Source organism: Mobula birostris, chromosome 2 (assembly GCF_030028105.1).
Source record: "Mobula birostris isolate sMobBir1 chromosome 2, sMobBir1.hap1, whole genome shotgun sequence".
In the NCBI taxonomy this organism is placed as follows: Eukaryota; Metazoa; Chordata; class Chondrichthyes; order Myliobatiformes; family Myliobatidae; genus Mobula; species Mobula birostris.
This window is the reverse complement of record NC_092371.1, coordinates 121,625,872-121,648,056: the sequence shown is the minus strand read 5'-3', so window position 1 is coordinate 121,648,056 and position 22,185 is coordinate 121,625,872. Positions and strand designations below refer to the sequence as shown.

Here is a 22,185-nt window from a genome sequence, read left to right as displayed (position 1 = left end):
TCATGCCAAATAACACATAAAACCTAAAATAACAGTAACATATAGTAAAAGCAGGAACGATATGATAAATACACAGCCTATATGAAGTAGAAATGCTTTTCCACAATCATTGCCGCACTGTTCTCCGTAGCGAAAATCTCACACAAGCGCTCTCAGCAGAAACACTGTCTCCAGTAACCTTTAAGCTATGAAGCCGCTAAATCATACCAAATAATGCATAAAAATGCACAGCCTATATAAAGTAGAAATAATGTATGTACAGTGTAGTATCACTTACCGGAATCAGGAAGACAGCGAACACACTGATGATGGTGTGTTAGGCTGAGTCGTCGGAGGTTGGGGTGGTGGGACACTGGGGTGTCATCTCATTGTCGTCTGTTTCCATCAGGGCAGTCAAGTCATCTCAGGTTGGAGGAACAACACCTTATATTCTGTCTGGGTAGCCTCCAACCTGATGGCATGAACATTGACTTCTCAAACTTCCGCTAATGCCCCACCTCCCCCTCGTACCCCATCTGTTATTTATTTATTTATATACACACATTCTTTCTCTCACTCTCCTTTTTCTCCCTCTGTCCCTCTCACTATATCCCTTGCCCATCCTCTGGGCTTCCCCCTCCCCCTTTCTTTCTCCCTAGGCCTCCTGTCCCATGATCTCCTCATATCGCTTTTGCCAATCAACTGTCCAGCTCTTGGCTCCATCCTTCCCCCTCCTGTCTTCTCCTATCATTTTGGATCTCCCCCTCCCCCTCCCACTTTCAAATCTCTTACTAACTCTTCCTTCAGTTAGTCCTGACAAAGGGTCTCAGCCTGAAACGTCGATTGTACCTCTTCCTAGAGATGCTGCCTGGCCTGCTGTGTTCACCAGCAACTTTTATGTGTGTTGCTTGAAATTCCAGCATCTGCAGATTTCCTCATGTTTGCATCATCTTCTTCTATGTCTGCATGTCTTAATGTCGAAGGTCAAGGTTCGCCGTCTGCTGTGGACGATGTGGAAGGCTTGAAAAATGACAGTATGCTTGACTGCTTAGCCTTGCGCATTTTTCTATCATACAGTTCTTTGTAAGCACTCAAACCATCCTGCAAATATGCCCTAAACCTATGTACCCTTTCAAAATTAAAGTCGTACTTTTCTGCAATCATTGCAGCGAAAATCTCACACAGTTGCTTCACGTTCAGTTCCTGGACGACTTCACTTTTGGTCCGTTTGCTACTGCATTCAGTTTCAATTGTTATCCTTTCCTCTTCCAATTGCATCAGCTCTTCATCTATCAGTTCTTGGTCATGGGATGCCAAAACCTCTTCAATATCATGTTCGTCAACTTTCACAAGCCAAACTCACTTTGTCCTTGCTTCGTTCACCACGATCGAAACGCTTAATTATGTCTAGTTTTATGCTTAGTGTAACACCCTTACGAGCTCTTTTAGGCTTTTCCGATACCCTAGAACTCATCTTGCTAACGGGTGCTCAAAATAAATGGACATAAAGCACAGATGCTTGCAGGTACGTGCTTAAGCAATGCCGGCTAGAATGCCGTTCCGGGGGAGAAGCTTGGCTGCTCGGGGCACGCGCTGCCTTTTTTTCACACGCTGCGTTTTTTCGTAACAGTGAAAACACCTTCTGTTAGCGAAAATAGGTAGCTAATGTAGGTTTTTCGTAGCAGCGAGGTGCCATAAAGTGAACGTTCAAAAAGCAGGGGACACCTGTACTCCATTCTTTGTTGGTCAAGGTGAGCACAGGAGGCATTCAGCTCATCTGGGAGCGAAGCCATGTTGTCACCTATGTCGCTTGGTTCCACTTTGTAGAATGTGATAGCATTTAAGCTCTGTCACAGCTGTCGAGCATCCTTCAGGGATTCGTCTGGTCTGGAATTACCACCTCACATGTGAGATGGCTTTCTGGAGATCGTACCTGGAGCTCTTGTATCTTACTTGGTGGCCGGATCTGACTACCGCTGATCTGGCCGTCAGCAGATTGTGGATCTCACGGCTCATCAAAGGCTTCTGGTTGGAGAAGACGCGGAATGATTTTGTAGGGACACACTCATCTACGACTGTTTTTATAATGTCTGTGACAACCGTGGTGTTTTCATTCCGATCCAAAGAGGAGTCATTGACCGTGGCCCTGTCCACCGAATCGAAGCAATCCCATACCTGCTCCTCCGCCTCCTGCGACCACAGCTTTGTTCTCATTATCTCTGAAGCCTTGCTCTTTAGTCTCTGTCTGTTTGCAGGTAGGAGGACAGCCAAGTGATCAGATTTCCTGAAATCTGGACTACACATGGAACAGTAGGCATTCCTAATCGTAGTCTAGCAGTGGGCAAGTGTGTTGTGAACCCTGGTGCTGCAAGTTACATGCTGATGTTAATTAGGCAGAGATTTATTTAAACAAACCTGAATGATGTGCCTGACAATGATTTGAAAGGCATCAGGGTAGGCTGTTTCTAGTTTGCTGATGGCAGCGTTCAATATCTTGAATGTCTGATTAACATCAGTCTTTGGCGATATGTACACTACAGTCAGGATCGTGGAGGAGAATTGTCTTGGTGAGTAGAATGGTCGGCACTTAATCGTTAGTTGTTCCAGGTCAGGGGAACAAGTGTCCAGTAAGGCTGCTGTGTCCAAGCACCACAAAGAGTCAGGTCTTACCAACGTATTCACCATTTCCAGAGTGAGCCATGTCTCCGTGAAACACAGAACACAGCAATTCCTCAGTTCTTTCCAATGTATCAATCTTTCCCTTAGGTCCTCAATTTGTTTCCCAACAACTGTACATTTGCTGACAAGGTGCTGGGCAGAGAGAGTTCTACTCCCCAGAATCTCTGTATGGCTTGGAATCCTCCTCTCCTCTCTCTCTTTTGGCCTCATTAACTATCGTTCAGTAGCACTTATATCCACTGTGATGAAGTGCTTTGAGAGGTTAGCGATGAAATGTATCAACTCCTGTCTGAGAAGCAACTTGGATCCACCTCAATTTGCCTACCATCACAACAGGTCGACAGCAGATGCTATTTCACTGGCTCTTCACTCAACCCTGGAACGTTTGGACAGCAAAACTGTATACATCAAGATGTTCCTCATTGATTATAGCTCGGCACTCAATACTATCATCCTCTCAAAACTAATCAATAAGCTTCAAGACCTTGGCCTCAGTACCTCCTTGTTCAACTGGATCCTCAATTTTCTTACTCGCAGACCTCAGTCAGTTCAGATTGGCAAAAACATCTCCTCTGCAAGCTCCATCAGCATAGATGCACCACAAGCTCTGTGCTTAGCCCCCTGCTCTACTCACGTTCTACATATGATTATGAGGATAAGCACAGCTCCAATGCTACACTTAAGTTTGCTGGTGATGCCACTATCATTGGCCGAATTAAAGGGATTGATAAATCAGCATTTAGGAAAGTGATTGAAAATCTGGCTGAGTGGTGCCGAGACAACATCTCACTCAATGTCAGCAAGACAAAGGAGCTGACCAATGACTTCAGGAGAAGGAAATGGGAGAGCTACAAGCAGGTCCTCATCCAGAGATCAGAGGTGGAGAGAGTCAGCAACTTTATATTCCTCGGTGTTATCATTTCAGAGGATCTGTCCTGGGCCCAGCATCTAAGTGCCATTATGAAGAAGGCACAGCAGTGCCTCTACTTCCTTAGAAGTTTGCGAAGATTCGGCACGACATCGAAAACTTTGACAAACTATTATAGATGTGTAATGGAGAGTATATTGACCAGTCGTATCATGGCCTGGTATGGAAACACCAATGATCTTGAATGGGGAGGCCTACAAGAAGCAGTGGCCCAGTCTATCACAAGTAAAGCCATCACCACCACTGAGCACACCTACGCAGAGCGCTGTCACAAGCAAAAACAGCATCCCTCATCAAGGACCCTCACCACACAGGCCATGCTCTCTTCTCGCTGCTGCCATCAGGAAGAAGGTAAAGGAGCCACAGGTCCCACACCACCAGTTTCAGGAAGTTATTATCTGTCAGCCAGCAGGCTGTTGAACCAAAAGGGGTAACTTCACTTGCCCCATCACTGAACTGTTCCCACAACCTATGAAATGACTTTCATGGACTCTTCATCTCATGTTCGCGATATCTATCGCTTATTTATTATTATTATTTTCTTTATATTTGCACAGTCTTTTGCACATTGGTTGTTTGTCCATCCTGTTAGGTGCAGTCTTTCACGTGTTTCTTGTATTTACTGTGTATGCCCACAAGAAAATGAATCTCAGGGTTGTTTATGGTGACACACAGATTCAAGGGGTGATTCATAAGTTAGTGGCCTAAGGTAGAAGGAGTCAATTATTGAAAACCGGTCCTAGCACATTTATTTTTCAACATAGTTCCCTCCTACATTTACACACGTAGTCCAGCGGTCGTGGAGCATACGGATCCCTTCTTTGTAGAAGTGGTCCACAGCAGGGGTGACTGATAAGTTCATGGCCTAAGGTAGAAGGAGATGAGTTATACAGCTCTTGTTACACGCACGTGCAGTTCAACTCTTTGAGTGAAAATGCAGAAAGTTTGAAGTTTCTCCTCGTCTCCTTCTACTTTAGGCCACAAACTTATCAATCATCCCTCGTACTTTGATGACAAATTTACTTTGGATTTTGAACTTTGAAGACATACAAACCAATTCTGATTATGTCCGCCATGTGCGTCAATGGCAACTGCTCCCTTCCTGACAGGTTGCGTGCCTTTTGTGCATGATTTGACACTATAAATGAAATGACCCTGAAGAAAGTCCCCTCTCTTCCTGAGGAACAGGCACTTTCTCTGGAAGCAGCCGAGGGGAGGAGGATCCTAGCCAGGGTGAGCCCACACAGAGCTGGGGGTCCAAACAACATATCTGGTCAGGTGCTGTGCGGTCCGGCTAACAGAGGTCTTCACGGACAGCTTAAGTATCTCTTTTGAAACAGACCACTATCCTGCAGGCTTCAAGGCTGCCACCATCATTCCAGTGCCCAAGAGAGCAATGGTAACTGGACTAAATGACTACTGCCCAGTGGCACTGACCTCTACAGTCAGGAAATGCTTTGAGTGGCTGATAATGGGTTGTAAAAAATTCCACCCTCCAGCTACCTTGGACCCTTTCCAGTTTACTAATGATGCCATAACCTCGGCCCTCCATTCTGTTCTGTCAGACTGGATAACAGCTTCTTCCCTCAGGCTGTGAGACTAATGAATACCCTGGCACCACTAAGGTCTTTTCACTAGGTTTACTGAGCTGCTCTGTGCACTATGTGCACCTTCAATTATATTTTATTAACTTATTTATGGTGATATTTTCGTTTCTGTGTTGTGTGTGCGTGATATGTTTTGTGAATGCACCGTGGTCTGGAGGAACGTTGTTTTGGTTCGTTGTATATATGTACAGTCAGATGTCAATAAAGTTGAACTTGTAACTTGTAACTGAAACAAATGAAATCCGTCGGGCGGATGTCGAGATGTTTCCACCTGTGAAGAAGATACTCAGTCACAGGTCAAAAGTAAGGAGAGGCTCACTTACAATTGAGGTGCACAAGAACAATTCACACAAGGAGGTGAATCTCTAGAATTCCTAATCACAGAGGGTGATAGAAGTTAGTTCATTGAAGATACCTAAAGAGGAGATAGATCACTTCTTGAAAGATCAGAGAATGAAAAGAAATGGGGAACTGGTACAGAAGGGGAGAGGAGGTCTGGGACAGATCTGCTGTGGTCAATGAATGAGTAGAGGAGCTGGCTCAAGGAGATACAACTATTCTCCTGCTCCTGTTTATCAAGTTTTGTTCTTGCTTACAATGAACTTGTGCATAGAGCATCACCTACACTGGTGCGAGAAAGTTTGTGAACCCTGTCGAATTTTCTCTATTTCCGGATAAATATGACCTAAAATGTGATCAGATCTTCCTGCAAGTCCTAAAGCTAAATAAAGAGAACCCAGTTAAATAAATAACACAAAAAACTTCATTTACTTATTGAGAAAAATGATCCAATATTACATGTATTTGTTGGAAGTAGTATGTGAACCTCTGGGGTAAAGCCTTCCTCAAAAGCTATTTGGAGTCGAATGTTCCAATCAATGAGATGTGATTGGAGGTATAGGTTGTAGAGACGCCTTGCCCCATAAAAAAGACACACAAAGTCAGGTGTGTCAGGTGTGAACAGAGCCTGCTCTTCTCAAGAAAGATCTTTTTATGTGCACCATGCACCAATCAAAACAACTTTCAGAGGACCTTAGCGGAAGAATTGTAGAGATGCATGAAGCTGGAAAAGTCTTCAAAAGCATTTCTAAAGGCTTGAGTGTTCATCAGTCCAAAGTAAGAGAAATTGTCTACAAATGTAGGAAATTCAGTACTGTTGCTATTCTCCCTCGGTGTGGGCTTCCTGCAAAGATCACACCAAGAGTACAATGTGCAATGCTGAAGCAGGTGGAAAAGAACCCAAGGGTAACAGCAAAATCCCTGCAGAACTCTCTAGGACTTGCTAAAATCTCTGTCCTTGTGTCCACTATAAGAAAAAACACCGAATAAGTATGGTGTTCATGGAGGGACACCATGGAAGAAAACACTGCTCTGTAAAAAAAATCGCTACATGTCTCAAGTTTGCAAAAGACCACCTTGATGTTCTGCAATGCTTCTGGGACAATGTTCTGTGGACAGATGAGACAAAGGTTTTTGGCAGGAATGCACATTGCTGTGTTTGGAGAAAAAAGGGCACGGCACACCAACACCAACACCAAAACCTCATCCCTGTTGTGAGTCATGGTGGAAGGAGCATCACACACGAAATGCTGGCGGAACTCAGCAGACCAGCAGCATCTATGGAAAAGAGTACAGTCAATGTCTCAAGCCGAGACCCCTCAGCAGGACTGGAGAAATAAAGATGAGGAGTCAGAGTTAGAAGGTGAAGGAAGGGAAGGAGAAACACAAGGTGATAGGTGAAACTGGGAAGGTTGGGGATGGGGTGTAGGGGTAAAGTAAAGAGCTGGGAAGTTGATTGGTGAAAGCAATACTGGGCTGGAGAGGGGAAAATCTAACCGGAGGGGACAGTAGGCCATGGAAGAAAGTAAAAGGGGGAGGAGCACCAGAGGAAGATGATGGGCTTGGCAGGGAGATAAGGCGAGAGAGGGAAAAGGGAATGGGGAGTGGTGAAGGAGGCTCCATTACCGAAAGTTTGAGAAATCAAAATTCATGCCATCAGGTTGGAGACTACCCAAATGGAATATGAGGTGTTGCTTCTCCAACCTGAGTGTGGCCTCATCGCGATAGTAGAGGAAGCCATGGATTGACATGTCGGAATGGGAATGGGAAGCAGAATTTAAATGGGTGGCCACTAAGAGATCCTGCTTCTTCCGGCAGACAGAGCATAGTTGCTCGGCGAGGCGGTCTCCCAGTCTATGTCGGGTCTCACCGACAAAGTGAAGGCTACACCAGGAGCACCAGAGACAATAGATGACCCCAACAGACTCACAAGTGAAGTGTCATCTCATCTAGATAGACTGTTAGGGACCCTGAAAGGTAGTGAGGAAGGAAATGTAGGGGCAGGTGTAGAACTTGTTCTGCTTACAAGGGTAAGTGCTAGGAGGGAGATCAGTGGGGAAGGATGAATGGACAAGGGAGTTATGTAGGGAGCAATCCCTGCGGAAAGCAGAAAGTGTGGGTGAGGGAAAAATGTGCTTGGTGGTGGGATCCCCTTGGAGGTGGAAGAAGTTACAGAGAATTATGTGCTGGATGCGGAGGCTGGAGGGGTGGTAGACGAGGACACAAGGAACCCCATCCCTGGTCGGGTGGGGTGGACAGAGCATCATGGTTTGGGGCTACTTTGCTACTTCTGGGCCTGGACAGCTCGCAATCATTGAGGGAACAAGGAATTCAAAATTGCATCAAGACATTTTGCAGGAGAAAGCTAGGGTCGCTGCGCGCTTGGAGCTGATAGAAGTTGTATAATGCAACAAGACAATGATCCGAAAGAAAAGAGTAAGTCAACAATAGAATGGTTTAAAAAGAAGAAAATTTGTGTTTTGGAATGGCTGAGTTAAAGTCCTGAACTTAATCCTATAGAAATGTTGTGAAAGGACCCAAAGCAAGCATTTCATGCACGGAAGACTGCCAATGTCCCAGAGTTGAAGCAGTTTTGTAAGGAGGAATGGCCTAAAATTCCTCCAAGCCGATGTGCAGGACTGATCAGCAGTTACCAGAAATGTCTGGTTGAAGTTATTGATGTACAAGAGGGTCACACCAGTTACTGAAAGCAAAGGTTCACATACTTTTTCCAACAAATGCATGTAGTATTGGATCACTTTTTCTCAGTAGGTAAATGAACACGTATAATGTTCTTGAGTTAATTGGGTTCTCTTTTTCTAGGTTTAGGATTTTTGTGAAGTTCTGATCACATTTTAGGTCATACTTACGCAGAAATAGAGAAAATTCTACAGGGTTCACAAACTTTCTAGCACCACTGTAAGTCTCCAAACAACACTCACTGTACTTTAGAATTATTGGTTGATGTACTTTGAGACCATATTTTACAATGGTACTAAAAACTGTGATAATTATGATTAATAATTATCCCTTCATTTTCAAAATGTAGACCAAATTTTCTCCAGATAACTTTGTCAAGAACATACAGGAAGTACTGGATACACTTCACCGGGAGGTAAGGGTATCACGTCCTTCTATTTAATATGCAAAGATGTTTTAGAAAATCAATGTTTATCGATTCATCTGCAAAACCTGCTATTGGACTGGAGTCAGCATGTTTATAATCATAAAACCCAACCCAGACTGAAAGATTAGAATGCATGGGGTCCACGGGAAATTGGCTGCTTGGATTCAGAATTGGCTTGCACATAGAAGACAGAGTATTGGTCAAAGGGACTTATTTGAGCCAGAGGTCTGTAATTAGTGGTGCTCTGCAGGGATGTGTAATGGGATCTCTGTTGGTCGTGATGTATATAGATGACCTGTTTGAAAATGTAGATGGGAGTGTCAGTAAGATTGCAGATGATACCAAAATTGGTGGAGTTGTGGATATTGTAGAAGATTGGCAAATGCAAATATAGATGGAAAATTGGCAGATAGAGTTCAACCCAATAAACGTGAGGTGTGGTGTCTTGGTAGGACAAATGCAAGGAGAGTACACTGTTAGGGGCAAGACTCTTAGCAGTGTTGCCGAGCAGAGAGATCTTGGAGCTCAAGTTCATAGCTCCTTGAAAGTGGCTATACAGGTCGATAGGGTGGTTAAGGAGGCTTATTGAATGCTTGATTTTATTAGTTGAGGCATTGAGTTCAAAAACCAAGCGGTTATGTTGCAACTTTATGGAACTCTAGTTAGGCCACATCTGGAGTAATGCATACATTTCTGGTCAATCCACTATAGGAAGGATGTTGAGGCTTTGTAGAAGAGGTTTACCAGGATGCTACCTGGTTTAGAGGGCATGGGCTATCATGAGAGGCTGGACAAACTTGGGTTGTCTTTCCTGGTGCACTGGACGCTGAGCAGAGATCTGATAGAGGTTCATAAGATTATGAGGAGCATAGACAGAGTAGACAGGGAGTATCTTTTTCCCAGGGTAAAAATGCCTGGTACAAGAGGGCTTGCATTAAACATGAGAGGGGGTAGGTTCAATGGGCATGTGAGGGATAAGTTTTTTTTATTCAGAGAGTGATGGATGCCTGGAATGTGCTGCCTGGTGTGTTCTATGTTCTGATATAGATCCCACCCAAACCTAAACATTTGAACAGAATTTGCCTCCGCACAACCAGGTATATTTTAGCAGAATGTACAGCTGTCCAGAACCCAGATATTTCAACAGTATGTACACCCGTCTAGAAATAGAATGACTTCACAAAATATACAGTTGATCTGAAGCCAAACACTTCAACAGTATGTGCCACCGACACTAAGGTTTTAATAGCATGTACACCAGACATGAACCAAATGTTAATTTAGGTTAATGTTAATTTTAAATCCTGAAATTGATGCTTTTGTTTCATTAGAGGTATTAAGGAACGTTGAACTATTTCAAAGACATGAATCCCACTGAGTTTCATTAAACTTCAAAAATATACTTCATTTACAATATATATTGCAAATACAATCAGTACATGTCTTTCTCTATATTCGTTACACTCTCAGTCCAATGCATTCTCTTACAATGCATCACACCGCATATTGTTGCAGTGAAGCATTTTGGAGGCTATTGTGCAGAATTCTGTGGGGATTTGCATCCGGCTTCAGCGTATCACTCAGCACTTGCTATCACACCTTGGAATGTGCCAGTCAGCAGTATTCACTTGCCACTTCATAGACTGGAACTAATTACTTCCTCTTGTCCCTGTATGTTGGGCATCAGAATAAAGAGCATTCTCACATACAGTACAAACAGAATATTTGCTCACTATGCAGACAGAACGAAACGTACCAGGAACTTCCCAAGACAGTTTGCATCATCCCCTGATCACTATGCAGACAGAATGCTCACTATGCAGACAGAATGAAACGTACCAGGAACTTCCCAAGACAGTTTGCATCATCCCCTGATCAGCTCCTGAGCCAGGAGCAATTTAGTCATAGTCAAAGTCACAGTCATAGTCATACTTCATTGATCCAGGGGGAAATTGGTTTTCGTTACAGTTGCACCATAAATAATTAAATAGTAATAAAACCATAAATAATTAAATAGTAATACGTAAATTATGCCAGGAAATAAGTCCAGGACCAGCCTATTGGCTCAGGGTGTCTGACCCTCCAAGGGAGGAGTTGTAAAGTTTGATGGCCACAGGCAGGAATGACTTCTCTTGCATGCTTACAATTAACTAGCTAGCAAATACCAGATTAATCCAATATTGTACTTTATTTTGTTTGCAGGTCCCAAGGGCCCTTGTGAACTTGGTGACAATTCTCAACATTGTTCCATTACGGGAGCTTGTCACTGACAAACGAATGAAATGTCCACTGTTCCTCTTAAAGTTTGTATTCAATTTAATTGCATTGTACAAAATTGTATCTTTGCGTGTCTGACGAATGCGCTTTTTTTGGAAATCGTCGTGGTAGGAGATAAGTGAGAGAGGAGCTAAGTGTATACGCTCACTTATTGTTTGATAGAGAATTCTTTTTTTAACTCTCCCAGAGAACAATGGCCATATTGTTTATGTAAGGCCACTATGGGTTAACCGAAGACCTTTAGGTGGCAAAATGACACAGCTGGTGGACCTTCTGCATCATAGCTCCAAGGTCAAGGCCTCTAGTGCTGTCTGTGTGGAGCTTGCACGTTCTCCCCGTGACCATGCATATTTTCCCTGAGTGGTCCAGGTTCCGACTTCCCACCTTGATCCTTGCAAGTGGCTGTGCCAGTAGTTAATGCCATTAAGATACCGGCTTCAAAGTTCAAAGGAAAAATTATTATCACCTCATACAGCCCTGAGATTCTCCTTCCTGCGGGTATACTTAGCAACTCTGCAGAGAGATAACTGCAAGCAGGATCAATAAACAGCCAACTGTGCAAATTAAATATAAATAAATAGTAATAAGTAACTTGAGCATGAAATAACCAGATAAAGAAACCATAAAGTGAGTTGTGAAAACACCAGAAACAGAAAGTGTGTAGTTATCCTCGTTTGTTCAAGACCCTGATGGCTGAGGGGTAGTAACTGGTCTTGAACCTGGTGGTGCGAGTCCTGAGGCACCTGTACCTTCTACCTGATGGCAACAGCAAGAAGAGAGCATGGCCTGGGTGGTGAGGATCTTTGATGGTGGATGCTGCTTTCCTACAGCAACATTTCATGTAGATGTGCTCAATGGTTGGGAGGGTTTTACCCATGATGTACTGGGCCAAATCCGCTACCTTTTGAGGATTTTCCACTCAAAGGCATCGGTGTTCCCAAACCAGCCATAATGCAGCCAGTCAGCACGCTTTCCACCGCACATCTATAGAAGTTTGCCAAGGTTTTAGATGGCATCTCCGCAGACCTCTGAGGAAGTAGAAGTACTGCCGTGCTTTCTTTGCAATTATATTTATATGATGGGTCCAGGACACATCCTCTGAGATTGTGGCATCCAGGAATTTATCGTTACTGACCCTCTCTACCTCTGATCCTCTGATGAATACTGGCTCAAAGACCTCTGGTTTCCCTCTCCTGAAGTCTATAATCAATTCCTTGATCTTATTGACACTGGGTTGGCTTTTGTACTCATTGTACACAAGAACAGGGAGGTTATGCTCCAACTTGATAAAATATTGGCCAGATCTCAACTAGAGTACTGGGTAAAGTTCTGGGCCCCACACTATGGGAAAAATGAGAGTGCAGAAGAGGTCACCAGCATGTTGTCAAAGGTGGGTGTCAGAGTAACGTAATGGTTAGCACAACGCTTTACAGTACAGATGACTCGGGTTCAATTCCCACCACTTCCTGGAAAGAGATTGCATGCTCTCCCCGTGACCGCAGGTGTTTCCTCCACGTGCTCTGGTTTCCTCCCACAATCCAGAGACCGACCAGTTGGTAGGTTAATTGGTCATTGTAAATTGTCCTATGGTTAGGCTAGGATTGAATCAGAGGATTGCTGGGCGGTGTGGCTCCAGGGGCCAGAAGGGCCAACTCCATGCTCTATCTCAATGAGTAAACTTCAGTTGTGAGCAGAGACTGTGGTATTTAGGTCTGTTTTCCCTGGAGTAGAGGAGGTTTAGAGGGGATGTGATTGCGACATATAAACACATGAGGGTTATAGATAGGGTAGACCGCAGAAAACCTTTCCCATTTCCAGAGGACATAGATTTAGGGAAGCGGTAAGAGATTTTGGAAGGGACCTGATGGGGAACTTTTCCACGCAGAGAGTGGTGAGTATCTGACGTACGCTGTCATGAGAGTGCTGGAAGCAGAGTCACCAGCAGCGTTTAAGATGTGTCTAGATGAACACTTGAATCATCTAAGCATTGAAGGCTAAGTGCAGGAAGATGGGATTAATATAGGTGGGTGTCCACTGGTTGGAGTGAATGTGAGGAGACAAATGGCCTGTTTCCTTGTTGTGTTAATCTATGACTCAAAAATCCACTGGGAGATTAGTTGGCCACTGCAAATTACCCCTTTAGGAAGTAAAGAAAGAAACCAAAGAGGGTTCATGGGTGTATGAGAAAGGAAATTGTTGCAGAGCTCCAAACAAGTAAGAATAGTGGGGATGGGATTGCTCTGATGTGAGCTAGCATGGACCTATTGGGCTGAATTACTTCCTTCTGTATTGCGATAAGCAAGTTTACCAGTCATGGACATTAAAAGATATGGGAGCCAGGCATGTTCATTGAGTGAAGAGGTAGTTTTCCCAAAGTGGAATATTTTCCCAGTATTCTGCATATTTGATCAGAATCTACATTTTGTTTCTCCACAGGTCACTTTGCAAGTGTGTCGTTAAACCTCTAGACAACTCGACAGAGTTGAACGAACTGAAAACCCTAAATCGGGAATATCAGGTATTGGCTTTCATTCAGGCAATGCCATCCAAGCTGTCCGGACATCCCAAAATATTCCACTGCTAACAAAGTGCTTTTACATAATCTGCTGACTGGCTAGAAGCACAGAAAGAAATTGACACATTAGAAGATCCCGTCAAACAGGAATACAGCAATCTCTGACTTATTGCTGTTAAATAGGAGATGAGTATAGACAGGACACCAGGACAATTCCCCTGTGTCATGTGACATGAAAGGGAACCTGCTGGAAGTGGTGCTCCCGCTGCCTTTGTTCATCTAAGTGGAAGAGGTCACAGGTTTGAGTGATACTGTTGGAGTAGCCGAGGAGAAGAACTATATTTTGCAGATGGGTGTTTACAATGACCTGAGGAGGCAGTTGAGTTAGGCATCTTACCACCTGTGGAGCCCCTCTCTGCAGGTCTGAAATCAGCATCCACATTCAAACCAATTCAACAGCTGAGAAGCAGGCACAAAGTGGAGGTCCAAAGTCAAGTCTATTGTCATGTGTGAAAGTTCATATCTGCACAGGTACGGGTGCCAAGGTGGCATGGAGGATAGTGCAATGCGCTTACAGTTCGGGGCATCTTCCCTTCAACCTTCAATTCTGCTATCCTCGGTAAGGGGTATCTCTATGTCCTTCCCGTGGAACGCGTGGGTTTTCTCTGGGTCTTCCCGTGTCCTCCCACAGTCCAAAGGTATACCAGATAGGTTAATTGGTCATTGTAAATTGTCCTGTGATTAGGTTAGGATTAAATCAAGGTTGTCAGGAGTTGCTGGGCAGGGCAGCTCGGAGGACTGGGAGGGCCTATTCCGCACTGTATGTCTAAATAAATAAAACTTACTTGCAGCAGAATCACAAGCTCATAGCATCTGATACGCAACATTCATAAGGAAGACATAAATCAAACATAGATTATGTGAAATTATACAAGAGTAAAACACAATGAGAGTGAAAAGAAAGTCCATTGTAATGCCGTGTCAGAGTGGTCATAGTGTGGCTTTCTTGAGGTAGTGATTAGAGTGGTGTACGTTGGTTCAAGAACTGAATGGTTGAAGGGAAGTAGATGTTTTTGAAACTGACGGACTTCAGGTTTCTGTATCTATTGCCCAATGGTAGATACAAGAAGATGACATGTCTAAGGTGGTGGGAATCATTTGTGATTGATGTTGCCTTTTTGAGGCAGTGCATCGTGTAGGTCCATTCAATGGTTGGGAGGGACATGCTGATGATATATTGGGGCCGAATGTACAGCTTCTTACATTTCTGCATGTTCTATCTGCTGTACCAATCCATGATGCAACCAGCCAGGATACTTTGAACAATAGACCAGCAGAATGTTGTTTGATGACAAGCAGAACCTCCTTAAATTGGTGCAATAGACGGCCGAAGCTGGAACCTGGAGCAACAAACAATCTGCTAGAAGAACTCAGTGGGTCATGCAGCATCTCTGGGGTTGGGAGGGGGAAGAAATTGTCAAGGTTTCAGGTTAAAATTGGTGGATTTGGAGATGATAATTGTCCAAAAGATTCTTTGAAGGCCAAGAATGAAGTGTAAGTCTTACACTTACAGCTCTTCTGTTAAAGATTCAAACTTTCAGATATCCAAACTACATTTATTATCAAATAACGTATACAGAATACAACTCTGAGATTTGTCTTCCTGCAGACAGCCATGAAACAAAGAAACACCATGGAACCTGTTCAAAGAAAATGTCTAACACCCAATGCGTGGAAAAAGAACAAGCTGTACAAATGGCAAAAAGCAAGCGAACAACACACAGAATATCAACATCAAACCAGGAGTCCAGGAGTATTCAGTTTAGTGCAGTTCATTGCTGCTAGCTGACTGCAAGCTAGAAAGCCAGTCTTCGCTGAGGCGCCGCAGTACGCACCAATCAAACCACTCAAAAACAGCAAAAGACAGTAATCAGAATCCAGAAATGCATGCAACATGAGCCTCAAAGTTTTCCAAAATGAGTCCTCAGCTACGAGCCTTGCCAATCAATCCTTGCAACGTGGAACACGAGACTCTGGCACTTTCCTCCAACAGCAGCTAGCGAGAGGGAAAGGAAGACTGGTCAAATACAGGCTGAAGGCACCGAACACCCACCCGCACTTCACTCAGTCTTCCCTGCTCAGTACCTCAATCAGAGAGAAGCATGGGCTCATGCCCCGCGCCCGCGCTTCCTGGCCACACACTCTGCACCAACCTCACCGAACTCTCTCGGAGACAGCAGAGTGCCAGATCACTCAATTGGCCCAAAAACGCACCAGCAAAATGTAAATCACAAGTTCCAATCACACATCGTAGCAGAACCTATCTGAGTGAAGAAGAAGAAGAAGAAGAAGGAAGTAAAAGCATTCGTTTTGTGAACTGTCTGCAGGATGTTGCTATTGGTCATGTTGTTCAATGGAGACATCTTGAACACTAGACCTTCATCAAATTTCCAGCAGTGTCCATTTGAAACAGCAAGTCACTCAAATTAAAAACAAGTAAGTCGAATGAGACAAGTTTTTAAAAAAAAAAGTAACAGTGAGTGGCAACAAGGAACAGCAAGTAAGAAGTCAAGGGAGATAAGGCAAATAAAAAAGGGCTGGAGACCGTTTATACTACAAACGAGTTTAAGCTGGTTAGACAAGGGAGTCTTCTCTGATGGGAACAGTCAGTTCACAACAAGGACAGTCTTGATTTGTGTTGCCATGACATCTCAAACTTACAGAGAAACTTGAAGATCCACCAAAAGTTTATAGACAAACAAGTGATTGTGAAAACAAATAAGCAAATATAAAGAAAGTTAAACTACAAGAAAAATATAAATTTACATAGTAATTTAGGTCCTAATTGAACAAAACCCTGCTTCAGGACTGGAGCGTATGGTAGCTCGCCTGCCTCAACAGGAATGCAGCTTCCCAAATTGTTAACCCCATTCCTCCATTCCTGGGACACTTGTCCTTTCGGCAACCGGGCCCTTGAGTATGAATGAGAATCCAGTGGGGGAAATCATTTAGGGGTTGGTCAGGCTGATCAACACCTCCAGCCATTAACCCACCCCACCACTCGCCCCCATCACCACCATATTCATAGCAGTCACACCTCTCCACAGCTCTTCAGCACCTGCCATTGCCCCATGCACTGCCACTTTACTTGAACATTGTGCTTTTTAGGATTGAATTTGTATTTATTTTTAATGTGTTTTTTTATGCTTACATTGTGTTCTTTTATGCTGCATTGGATCCAGAGTAACAATCATTTTGTTTTCCTTTACACTCGTATAATGAAGAATTACAATCTTGTATCTTGAGCCTTGAATTCGGTTCCCAAAGACAGTCCAAGGTAAAAGTAATCCTGTGGCTCCAGACCAGGAGTCTGTGGGAGTCACAAAGGATCCAAATTCCTTAAAACAAACTCACGTTTGTCTTTTAGAGGCGAACACACTTATTGATTGAGTCTGGAAGGTACGACAGCAAGGAGGACTTTACCGTGGTCATCCAGCCATTTCTCGAGGACATCCAAATGCCAAGGGACAAGGTAACCACAACACAATAACGTGCTGTTGCCAGATAGACCAGTGGGAGCTCCCAGCAAAATTCCTCATCACTGTTTCATCTCCTATAACAGTACAATTGACCAGAGGAGCATTCTTTACTGAGGGCAGATAGGTAATGTTAGGCTTCATGTTGGCTTTCCACTCAAGCTGCTGGACTGACAGGCTGGAGACTCTTCAGCTGGAAGAGTAAGATGAGGTCCTGTTGGGGAGGAAAGGGATTGGTACCTTTTGTGGAATCCTAATTGCAACATGGTTGCCCATTGTGAGTAACAGATTCAGCAGGGAAACAGTCAATTCAGTCCAACCAGTCAATGCAGACCAAGATTGCCTGTGCAATTCCCCTTGTGTGGCCCATATTCCTTGGACCTCTCCAATCCCATGCACCTGCCAAACGTGTTCTAAAAATCGTAAATGTACCTGCCTCTACCACCTTCCATGGCAAAAATACTCACAGACTCTGTGTAGAAAAGTTTGCCCACAGGTCTCTTTTAAACCTTTCCCCTCTCACCTTAAACCTTTGCTCTATAACTTGGACTCCCCACCCTTGAGGAAAGGACAGTGCCAATCCACCTTATCTATGCCCCTTGTGATCTTATATGAATCCCTATAAAGACACCACTGAGCCTCCTACATTCCAAGGGGGAAAAAGCACCTGTCTAGCTTCTCCTTACAACCCAAGCCCTCCTCCGGTCTCCGTAACTACCTCATGAACCTTTTCTGCACTCTTTCCCACTTAATCTTTCCTATAGCAGGATAACCAGAGATGTATACAGTCCTCTAAATCTGGCTCTTCCAACATCTTGAACAGCCTGTCACAGGATATCTCAAATACTGTACTCGATATCCAGACTGGCGGAGGCATGCGTCCCAAAAGCATTCTGTGTAGCCACTTCAAGGGAACTATGTATCTGAACCTCAGGTGCTTGTTTTTGCACATTCCCTGGGGATTGGGAGTACTAATCGTCTGATTAAACGACCGCGCCTGTCTCCAGATACGGACAGAGGTCTGTGCAAGCTGCTGACCTCCCCAATGACAAATGTCTTTCCCTCTCACCAGAACGGCATGCCTGATAAGTCCTACTTTGCACCAGACTGCTTTCATTTCCATGTGAAGGCCCACTCACAGGCAGCGCGGGCTCTGTGGAAGAACCTGGTGAGTATTTGATCATTAAATCTTCAATCTTCTTTTCCATGTATACATGGGAGTGTGGACGTGTGTGCAAGTACGTCTGGGGGCCAGATGTGTGCATACAGATATGAGAAGGTGCACGTGAGTGTGTGTGCTCCTGGTTGTTCGTAGAATCATACAACATGGGACAGGCCAGTTGGCCCGTTATGTCCATGCTGACCAGTAAGCACCAATGTGTATTAATCCCATCTTCCAGCACTTGATCCATTACCTTCAATTCCTGTATGATTACAGAGCTGATCTGGACTCTGCTTTCACCACTCTCCCTGGCTGTGCACTCCAGGTACTCTGCACCCTTGGGGTGAAAAAAGGTCCCCATCAGTTCCCCTCTAAATCTCTTACCCATTACCCTAAATCTATATCCTGTAGTTTTATTTACTCTGGATATGGTGAGAAGTTTCCTGCTGCCTTCTTTATTTATACCCCACATAACTTTACATCCTTTACTAAGATTTACCATCCAGGTGAACCAAAATCTTACCTCTCCAGTCTCTCCTCATATCAGAAATACTCCATCCTGGTGAATCTGCTCTGCACCCTCTCCAGCACTGCCACATCCTTCCTACAGCGAGTCACCAATAATTGGCTGTTAATGATTCACTCACCAAGAAGGCCATTCAGCCCAGCAGAGCCATGCCAACTCCAACCATAGTAATCACTCACACAGTCCAAAGACGTACAATACCATTTGGTAGGTTAATTGCTCACTGCAAATTGTCGCTTGTTTAGGCATGTGGCCAAGTGGTTAAGGCATTCGTCTACTGATCTGAAGGTCGCTAGTTCGAGCCTCAGCTGTGGCAGCGTGTTTGTGTCCTTGAGCAAGGCACTTAACCACACATTGCTCTAGTGTCTGTGCGAGGAGTGGCGCCCCACACAGACTTCCAATCTGCACCTTGTAAGGCATGAAAATTCCCGACACAGGCCTCTCATGGTCTGAGTCGACGTTCCCTCCCTAGGCTAGAGTTAAATCAGGGGTTGCTGGGCAGCGTGGTTTGAAGGGCCGGAAGGGCCTGTTCTGCACTGTATCTCAATAAGTACAAAAATAAACATCATTTTCTTTTCCTTTCTTCTGATTTCCCCATAACCCTGCAGCAATTCTCTCTCACTCTCACATGCCCCTCAATTCAGATTCTTCTACCGCTCAGTACTAAGGAGTAATTTACAACAACCTATTAACCTACTAACCAGTATGTCTTTGGGCTGTCGGAGGAAAATGGAGCATCCGGAGGAAGCCGATGTGGTCACAGGGAGAACGTACAAACTCCTCACAGGCAGCAGCAGGAATTGAACCCATGCTGCTGGTACTGTAAAGCGTTGTGCTAACCACTGCACTGCCCATTGAGCCATTGAGGCTCTGCTGACAGTCGCATTCCTTCACTAACTTTCCTTAGAATCCATCCAACAATTCCAGCATGAAATTCCAGCTTCAGACTTCAGATGCAACTCGGGGTCTTGCCACCTGCAGAGGTTTTCGGACGATTTGGCAATTGTGGGCTGTTTCAGCCAGGGTCAAGAGGCTGAGTAGAGAAGAGTGGTGGACAACTTTGTTGAGTGGTGTGGGCTGAATCACCTGCAGCTCAACATCACTAAGACAAAGGAGTTGGTGGTGGACCAGGAAAGTGAAAACACTCCCATCTCCATCAAGGGGACAGATGTGGAAGTCATCCGGGACTATAAGTACCTGGGAACTCACCTGGACAATAAACTGGACTGGACTAAAAATACCAGGGGCTCTGTACAAGAAGGGACAGAGCAGACTGTCTGTGCTGAGGAGGCTCCGGTCATTCAACATCTATGGCATTATTCTGCAGATGTCCTATGACTCAGTGGCGGCCAGCATTCTGTTTTACACTGTAGTCTGCTGGGGCAGCAGGGTGAGAGCCGCTAACGCCAAGAAGATTGATAAGCTCATCAGGAAGGCTGGTTCTGTTCTGGGGGTGGAACTGGATTCCCTGGTGGTTGTGTGTGAGAGGAGGATGCTGCAGAGGCTACATAGCATTATGGACAATCCCTCTCACCACTTCCATGACATACTGGACAAACAGAAGAGCACCTTTACTAACAAATTGATTCCTCCGAGGTGCATCATTGAACACCACACGAGATCCTTTCACCCTGTGGCTGTAGGATTCTACAACCCCTTCTCCTTAACTATATAACTATATGGTTTCATTGCACATCTGTATTTTGCACTATTACTTTCTAATACACATTTTGTATTCTTTTCGTACCTCAATGTTACATTTTGTATTTTAAAGTATATATTTCTGACTGAGCAACAATAATTTCCTTCGGGATAAATAAAGTTTTATCTTATCTTATCTAAAATGTCAGCAGCAATCCAAGATTTTCTTTCAGGTCTGATGCATTTAAGTGGAGGCAAGATGAACACAAGGGACAAGAGCATAGGATAGATTGGTTGGTAGAATGAAGTAGAATGAGAGGAGACTTTTTGAGCCTTTATCCCCATACAAAACTGTCTCTGTACAGTGAACGATTATGACTTCAGAAACAGGAAGGCATCTGAGTGCTGGAAACACAGGTTCAGCCAAACACGGTCCATAGGTTCCTCTTCTGCCTCAATGAGGCCACTCTCAAGGTGGAGGAACAGCACTTCATATTCCATCTAGGTAACCTCCAACCTGATGACATGACATCAGTTTCTTCTTTTGGTCATTTTTTTCTTTTTATTTTCTTTTCCCATCTCCCTTCCTTCTATTCTTCACTCTGGCCCCTTCGCTTTTTTCCACCCCTCCCCCTCCCCCCCCCACCAGTTCCCCTCTTTCTTCCCTTTCTCCCATGATCCACACTCCTCTCCTATCAGATTCATTCTTCTCCAGTCCTTTACCTTTCCCATCAACCTGGCTTCACCCCTCACCTTCTAGCTTATCTTCATTTCCCTCCTCCCACCTTTTCATTCTGGCATCTTCCCACTTCCTTTCCAGTCCTAATGAAGACCTTCAATCCAAAATGTCGACTGTTTATTCATTTTCATAGGTGCTGCCTGATCGGCTGAGTTGTGTGTGTTGCGTTGGATTTCCAGCATTTGCAGAATCTCTTGTGTTTACATTCAAGAAATAGTTCACCCTCTCCTAATTCAATGGGGAGTAGAGAGATGAGTCTGGAGTAAGAATTCGGCAAATAAGTGGTTGGACGTGGCTCAAAATGAGATCAGTACAGTTAGCTAAATCAACCACCTTCTCTTTCTTTTCAGCTGGAGCCAGTGGGCCAAAAGACTATGAATCAATCACTTGATAAGCCCGTTTACCTCAGCTGTCCTTCAAAGGTAACGTTTGTATGAGAATGGCCTTTAAGCAGATATCATTAAATATAAAAATAAAGTAATATTAGAGTTCTTTTTAAAATTTTACTGGGTTGTATTCAATATATTATTTCAGAAATTAGTGGCAACCAATCTTGCATCAGGTTTCTCAGTTACTACATCAAATGCAGATCAAGCCTCTGGAGAAGAATGTGCTAGAAGAGCTTGGGTATTGAATGAGCACACTTACTATAAAAGATTCCCCAAAGTTCTTCACAGAAATGTTTAGAAGAAGTATTGATGTCGATCCTTGGGAAACATTGGGAGAGCTGGCCTCCATCTTCATTGGAGATTTTGATCTTTCTTATAGGGCTTTAGAACTTTTGTTTCTTATCACAGCTCAAATGCTGTATTCAGCTGCCTTTATCCATTGGCTCCCATAGGCTTTCACTGTAACAATCAATCGGAAGGTGTCATATCCTTGTTGGACTGTGTCAATTCCCTTGCCAGAGTCTACCTGGGCCATCGTGCCCTACTTCAACAATTCCTTGCTGTTTACTCAAATTTTCAGTGAAATTATTTTTATACTCCTCTACGTTCTTACAGAATTGTAATCTTATTGTTTATCATATCCCCTTGTCCTTCCCTGTTTGCTCCTGGATATCAGTGGGTTCTAGTTTAGAGAAGTTTCATTCTGGAAGTACACACTCACTGTCACTTCCTTAAACATTT

General features: G+C 44.1%; 1 protein-coding gene across 1 annotated transcript in view; it reads left to right on the top strand.

Annotated features, from left to right (window-relative positions):
• Positions 1-22,185, top strand: part of plb1 (phospholipase B1) — a 109,719-nt gene that overhangs the window by 2,750 nt on the left and 84,784 nt on the right. The window contains exons 3-8 of the mRNA XM_072277630.1: positions 8,582-8,647; positions 10,862-10,962; positions 13,373-13,454; positions 16,879-16,983; positions 18,060-18,155; positions 21,406-21,477. Of these exons, the coding sequence (XP_072133731.1) occupies positions 8,582-8,647; positions 10,862-10,962; positions 13,373-13,454; positions 16,879-16,983; positions 18,060-18,155; positions 21,406-21,477 (522 nt within the window). The remainder of the gene's footprint in view (positions 1-8,581; positions 8,648-10,861; positions 10,963-13,372; positions 13,455-16,878; positions 16,984-18,059; positions 18,156-21,405; positions 21,478-22,185) is intronic.